At 55.6% G+C, this 6,564-nt stretch overlaps 5 protein-coding genes across 5 annotated transcripts; 4 read left to right on the plus strand and 1 right to left on the minus strand.

The window, feature by feature from the left end:
- Nucleotides 1–186: 186 nt before the first annotated feature.
- Nucleotides 187–1,224, plus strand: GNI_114640 (oxidoreductase, aldo/keto reductase family protein; the record flags this gene model as incomplete). Its single annotated transcript, XM_011133339.1, has 1 exon — nucleotides 187–1,224. One exon carries the CDS (start codon nucleotides 187–189, stop codon nucleotides 1,222–1,224), a length of 1,038 nt encoding a protein of 345 aa, XP_011131641.1.
- A 323-nt stretch (nucleotides 1,225–1,547) lies between these two features.
- Nucleotides 1,548–3,287, minus strand: GNI_114650 (alpha/beta hydrolase family protein; the record flags this gene model as incomplete). The annotated part of the gene is made up of 1 exon (XM_011133340.1): nucleotides 1,548–3,287. The coding sequence occupies one exon, from the start codon at nucleotides 3,285–3,287 to the stop codon at nucleotides 1,548–1,550; it is 1,740 nt and encodes a 579-aa protein (XP_011131642.1).
- A 402-nt stretch (nucleotides 3,288–3,689) lies between these two features.
- GNI_114660 (putative ATP-dependent (S)-NAD(P)H-hydrate dehydratase) lies at nucleotides 3,690–4,663 on the plus strand (the record flags this gene model as incomplete). Its single annotated transcript, XM_011133341.1, has 3 exons — nucleotides 3,690–3,824; nucleotides 3,966–4,217; nucleotides 4,268–4,663. 3 exons carry the CDS (start codon nucleotides 3,690–3,692, stop codon nucleotides 4,661–4,663), a joined length of 783 nt encoding a protein of 260 aa, XP_011131643.1.
- Nucleotides 4,664–4,676: 13 nt separating this feature from the next.
- GNI_114670 (hypothetical protein) lies at nucleotides 4,677–5,002 on the plus strand (the record flags this gene model as incomplete). Its single annotated transcript, XM_011133342.1, has 2 exons — nucleotides 4,677–4,779; nucleotides 4,911–5,002. The coding sequence occupies 2 exons, from the start codon at nucleotides 4,677–4,679 to the stop codon at nucleotides 5,000–5,002; spliced, it is 195 nt and encodes a 64-aa protein (XP_011131644.1).
- Nucleotides 5,003–5,121: 119 nt separating this feature from the next.
- GNI_114680 (putative ubiquitin-conjugating enzyme E2) lies at nucleotides 5,122–5,687 on the plus strand (the record flags this gene model as incomplete). Its single annotated transcript, XM_011133343.1, has 2 exons — nucleotides 5,122–5,204; nucleotides 5,303–5,687. 2 exons carry the CDS (start codon nucleotides 5,122–5,124, stop codon nucleotides 5,685–5,687), a joined length of 468 nt encoding a protein of 155 aa, XP_011131645.1.
- Between the last annotated feature and the right edge of the window lie 877 nt (nucleotides 5,688–6,564).

Raw genomic sequence — 6,564 nt, forward strand, 5'->3', positions numbered from 1 at the left:
GAGCCACAAGGGAACGTCCGACTCCGACCACGCAGATAGCTCGACTCGTCTCCTGACGGACCAAAACCCCGATTCCGAGCCCACTCCACGCAGTGAGGTGGGTGACGAATCACGAAGGGGGGACGCGACGGGAGGCCTCCCTCCTCAGGTCAGGGTCTTTTCAGGCCCAAATATTGGCGGTTTAAGATGGTGGGTGTGCTTGTGAAGGAGTTCGCGAACGGCGTGATGTTGCCTGCGGTGAGTCTGGGTTGTTGGCAATTGTACGGGGACGCGCCGAGTACGCCGGTGGCGGTAGAGGCGGCGCTGAAGGGGGGGTATTACGCGCTGGATGATGCACAGTGTTACAACAATGAGCACGTGACGGGTCCGATAGTGGCGAAGTTTGGTAAGGAGGAGATGAAGAAGGCGTCTAAGTTCGACCCGTCGGCGGAGGGGACGCCGTTTAAGGTGGTGTCGGAGGCGGAGTACTTTGGGTCGTTTGAGAAGCCACATGGTAAGCCAACTGACGACCGCGCGGTGTTCGTTACCACGAAGATTTGGTGCTCCAACTTCGACCCGGCGGGAATCAGAAAGCAGGTGGAGCAGCACCTGAAAGACTTCCAGCGATCCTCAATCGACTTGTTGTTGCTTCACTGGCCGGGCAACCACGTGGCCTGGTGCCAGGACGAGAGCATGATGAAGGACCCGAAGAACGCGGAGACGCGTCTTACTTGCTGGAAGACCTTCGAGGAGCTGTATGCGGAGGGTAAGGTACGCGCCATCGGTTTAAGCAACTACATGGTTCAGCACCTCCTGCCTCTCGTCGAAGACATCAAGAAGAGAAAAGATGCCGGATGCCCGAAGGCTCGCATGCCCTTCGTCAACCAGATCGAGATCTCCGCATTCTGCCAAGTACCGGAGGCACTCGAGAAGCTCTGCAAGGAATACGACATAACCTTTACCTCATACAGCTCACTCGGCAGCGCTAAGGCAGTCCAAGAAAATATTTCAGACAAGGCCATACAAACCATCGCCGACAAACATAAGGTCTCTCCTGCCAATGTACTCATCCGCTGGTGCATGCAGAAAGGCTATACCGTACTGCCCAGGTCGAAACATCCCGAACGCGTACAGGCAAACTATGGACCCACTCTCACCTTTGCGCTCGACCAAGACGATATGAATGCAATCAACAAAATGAACCTAGATCGCAGAACGGGATCTAACCCCCACGATATTGCTTAGACGAAATTGGTCGCGCCTTCACTGACCGGCCACGCAGATTTTTTGGTGGTTACTCCACGCTGATTTTTAGAACTTCAGTGAGTAACTTCAGTGTTGAACTTCAGTGATCAGTTGAGGGATGATGAGTTTAGTAGTAAATTGAGAGGGATGATGAGTTCACCGGGAAGTTCAGTCAGTGTTGTTATAACCTATCTATAAGGTCGGTCAGGCAGAGGCTTCGTGTTTGGCAGATAAAACGCGCGTGCGTGCTGGAGCCTTTGAGCGGAGACTCTCAGCTGCATCGGACTGACGCCACGCGGAAGCTTCGCAGGGGGTTTCGGTTGTTACCCGTTGTTCGGAACTCTGCTTCCGTTGTTCTGAACTCTGCTTCCATTGCTGCCGATTTTGCCTCGCATCATGAAGTGGGCCAGGTTGTAGTCGTTGGACCTGGACGACTGTCTGCAGCGTATCCGGGTGACAGGACGGTGGGGGGCCGGTGGCAGTTCGACGGCGGACCGGGTGAACTGCGCAGTGTTGGTTGGGAGAGGTCGTGGGCGCGAGTCCTGAGTCCAGGATTCTGGAGCCGAAGGCTCGGGACCCCATGATTCCGGTGCGACCGGTAGAGAGCGGGGGGTGTGAAGGTCGGGATAGAAGACGCTGTCCTTTTCAGACAGTCTGCGCACGGCACTGCTGAAGTCTTCCTCACCCAACTCCATCACGAAGTGATCCCGTTCCCCCTCCTGAGCGTGCTGATTTTGAGGATAGTGACTTTGTGGGTAATGGCCCTGATACCTGCCATGGTTGTGGGAATACCTGTCATGGAATACTGGTCTTGAAGCAAAGCGCCTGTCGGCCACCGAGCCACGGTGACACACGTGTGCCGGTGCACATGTGTGCCGCTCAAACTCTTGAATCCTTAGCTTTACCGTAGAAGGAGCGTCAGCCGAGTAACAGTTCGGCGTCGTCGTCGGATTAAACCCCTCGCCGGTATAGGCCGACTCCGTACTCACCGTCGCCGGCGTCGCAGGCGGCTGTTTGGTCGCAGTGGTCTTAACTCGCACACCCCCGTACGAACTAGAACCTCGGGACCCCCCCGTCCCTGTCTCGACCCTGTTCTCGACCCCCACTGTCCCGATCACGCTAGAAGGAAGGGCCGCACTGAGGCCGGGGGTGGCCGAGGCCAGTGAGGAGCCCACGATGGACCCGATGGCCGGCGTGGGCGTCACGGGGACCATGCACGGAAGTTCCACAGGCAGCGGTCCCACAGGCTGCGGTTCCACAGGCTGCGGCTCTACAGGCTGCGGTTCCACAGACTGCGGTTCCACAGGCAGGTCTCTAGAGTATGGTTCCCGGATCGTGTTGCCTTTGATGAATTGATACATGTCTCGAAAGATGTCTGGGACGGCTTCTTGTAGCACGAGGTGGTAGGCGTCAGGATAGACGGCCCACGCGGCATCCGGGAAGAGGTCTTTGAGGAACTCCTCGTAGTCCTTGTGAGGTGTGGTCTCGTCTTCAGCGCCCCAACAGAACATGAGGCCACCTTGGAGTGCAGTGCCGGGTCTTCCGTCAGAACTTCTGTTGTCTCCGGGGAACCCCGTTGATGTAGAGCCTTGCCGTGGGGAAGGGAGAGTGGACGAGGTCGTGGTGGACATCGTTAGTCTGGGTTGTTCGGCGGAGTCCTTGTCATGGTCGGGGTTGATTTTGCCTGTTGGTCCATAGAGAGCGCGGGAGAGTTTAAAGAAGGGTCTAGTGTTGCACCAGAGGTCAAGTGCGCGTGCATAATTCATGGCGCTGGCAAGGTTTCGTTTGCTGATGCGTCTCCAATCGTGTGCGAGAGGGTCGAGGTGTTCTTCGCTGTCCGCGGCAGTGTAGAATCCGACCATGGCACGGTTGCGAATGAAGAGGCATAGTATGGTGTACAGCCCGCGTACGAACAGCATGAAGAGGCAGCCAACGACGGGTAGACGTAGCAGTCGCAGGACTCGTGGTTGGTAGCCAATCAGGCCAGCCGGACTCAGTAGGACTAACTGTTTAACCAAGTGTTTGAAACGCACGGTGAACTCCACCGCCACATAGCCGCCCATCGAGAAGCCGACCAGTGTAAAGGGTGCTTGTCGTGGGTTCAGGTGCATGAGTACACTGTAGACGCCCTGCACTAAGGCGGGAAGCAAGTCTTCAAGTTCATTCGAACCTTTGAATTCACTCGAGAGTCCATGTCCGTAGAAATCAAGACGCAGCACTCGATAGTTTAAATTAGCAAACACGTGGCTGAACAGCCCGTACTGAGAAAGCGACGCATTCAACCCATGCAAACAAACGATCAGATCGCCCGTTTCCGGACCCTCTACAAAATCTCTCTCATAACTAAACCTGAGAGTCAAACACGCTTACAGTTCAGGGAGCCATCAGCCGTAGTGAAGCGCTCCCCCACGACATACGGCGCATCACCCTTCAGAGCACGCACTAAGCCTGCCATAATAATAATAATGATCGCGCGTGTCCTCTCCTCCTTCGACCGCTGCGAAGTGCGCAAAGGCGACATGGGCAGGGTCTCCATCGTCGGAGGCAGCCGCCTCTACACTGGTGCGCCCTTTTATGCCGCCCGAGCCGCCGTCCGTACCGTAAGTCCCACCCCACCCGAACCTCACCCCACCCGAACCGCACCCCACCCGAACCTCACCCCCCCGAGTCTCACCCCACCCGAACCTCACCCCACCCGAACCTCACCCCACCCGAACCTCACCCGAGCCCTTTTTCTGCAGGGATGCGACTTGGTGTATATTCACTGCGATAGCCCAAGCGCCCTGCCGTTGAAGACTCTTCTACCCGAAGCCATCGTCGACCCTTTCGACGAAGTGAACAAAGCTTCGCCCACCTGGCCCTGGCTCAGCAGCGAAACATCTAAGCCGCACGTCGGCACCTTCCTCATCGGATGCGGCCTTGGTAAAGAGTCCTTCGCCAGAGAAATGATTTGTAGACTCATACGGTTAAGGACCCTTAGCGGCGTGAACATCGTAAGCACACACGCGTGTTTGCAGTATGTACCCACCCGTCGACGGCGTAGATATTTGACGGAGATGCTTTGAGACATTCTCTCACGCCGGATTTGCTCAAGTGGATGATCGAAAATCCTGACAATAACTATTACCTGACTCCGAATGACAAGGAGTACCAACATTTGTCGTTGCGTAAGGTGCACCGCGCAGCGAGAACTGTTTGCAATGTTCTGGTGACCTGTAGTATCGGACTTAACGCATTTGCCGAACCACATTTGCCTGTTGAGGAAAGGGAAGGACGACATCATTTACACCACGACAACAGCCTACCAGGTAGTTGTGCCGTCCCCGGGACCGGCCTCGAGGAGGCCGGGGGGCATGGGGGACGTTTTGGCCGGCATTCTGGCCGCGGTGACCTCCATGACGTCCGAGAACGGAAAGCGGCTCAAAATGAACCCGAATAAAGACCCTCTTATCATGCAAGCAAACGCCCATCTGGCGTGCTCCATACTCCGTGCAACCGTAAACGACGTGGTCTACAAGAACTATGGTCAGCCGGACTATAACCAAGCATTCACCAGTAAGTTATCTTGGCCCTGAAATTGTCTCGACCCGACATGGTCGAGACAATTTCGAGACCATAAGGCCTTCAGGCCAAAAGGCCTCTCGACCTAAACTCCCAGTAGCTCTTTTACCCATTGGATTCTGTAGGTTTTATACCACAAGATCTCCTGGATGCTATTGGCAAAAATGCCGAACTCGAGCGGCGGAAGTTTGCGACTTTGCCGGAATATAACAAGTGACAGATCTCGAGCAGCCGCAAGGTGTATGTTGCGAGTGCTTGTGGGTGGTTTTTTTTTAGAGATCGAACTATCCATGTGGGTCTGGGTGATGGAAGTATATTATTTGAAACCAAGGAAGAATGGATACTTGTGGTCGGTTGTTGCGTGAAATTAAGGAGAACGCCAAAAACCAGGACGACACAGAGATTTCACTAAGAGTCAAGTAAGGATGGGTAGACGACCCCCGAAGGTGTCGATCCCGGGAGCTGTGGATCCCCGGGGGGGGGGGGGCTGATAAGGGACTAGTTGTTGTTGCTGTAGGGAGGAGTCATTGTTCAAATGGGAGGCGGTCATTTCCGGGCCACCGGATAGTCCATTTGAAGGATATCGTTTTCGGTTGTCGATCGACTGTCCCAGCAACTACCCATTGAGTTCGCCAGAGGTCAGTTTTGTGACCCCCGTTTTCCACCCAAATGTCAAGTGGAGTACCGGCGAGATTTGCCTGGACGTTCTCAAGAACAATTGGACCCCGGCGTGGACGCTGCATTACGTTTGTCGAGCAATTATCGCCTTGCTCGGTGACCCCAATGCCGACTCGCCGTTGAACTGTGATGCGGGTAACCTTGTGCGCTCCGGAGATGTGCGTGGCTACAACTCCCTCGCACGCATGTACGTTATCGATTTTGGAATACCGACCGACGAGTAAGCCTCGGCGACGAGTAAGCCTCGACGACGAGTATACCTCGGCGACGAGTATACCTCGGCGACGAGTATACCTCGGCGACGAGTATACCTCGGCGACGAGTATACCTCGGCGACGAGTATACCTCGGCGAGAAGTTTCGGTCGACGAGTAAACCTCGGGCACATTCCACGGAGTGCAATACTCCTGAGCCCAAGGATTCGACCGCAGGGCTCTTATTTAGCTAGACACCGCTAATCTTGTGGTAAACCTTACCCGGTGTAATCAAACCTTTCTTTGACTGTTGTAACTAGCCCTGCATGGTCGGAACTAACCTTCCACGTTACTGTGTTCCTCGGCCGCCCACAAAACGCGTTAGTGGACACTCCCCAACGAAACAGTAATTATCCGAGGATAAATGCGGGAGGTGCTGGTTGTGTCCAGTGGCAGTCGTCCGCTGCGTTGTTACGACGCGGCGACGTTGGGTATGTTGTGTGAAGGAGAAGCATTCTTGGCAGGTGCGGGTCGCGTGTGTGCGCGGTTGAATCTGTACGTGAGTCTCCACCAGACGAAGCCTCTGTTTCGTGTGTACGCGCTGGATCAGTTGGGTGAGTCTAAGATGCGCACGACGGTCCCGGAGTGGCCGAGCGCCTTCGACGTGACTGAGAACCTTTTGGTCACAGGCCACGCCAAAGGCACCTTGATGGCTTGGGCGCTAAAGACCGGCGCGTTGCAAACCACTCTAGTCCTACCCCATGTCGCACCTGTCACCCGAATCGTCGTCGCCGACCATCTCGTCTTCGTCACCGCCGGCACCTGCTGCTACGTCTACGCACTCTCCGTCTTCCTCCACACTCACACTGGGGGGGCGGCCCAGACGGGGGGGGCGGCGGCTCAGACGG

This window comes from Gregarina niphandrodes, assembly GCF_000223845.1.
Source record: "Gregarina niphandrodes unplaced genomic scaffold scaffold00027, whole genome shotgun sequence".
NCBI lineage: Eukaryota > Apicomplexa > Conoidasida > Eugregarinorida > Gregarinidae > Gregarina > Gregarina niphandrodes.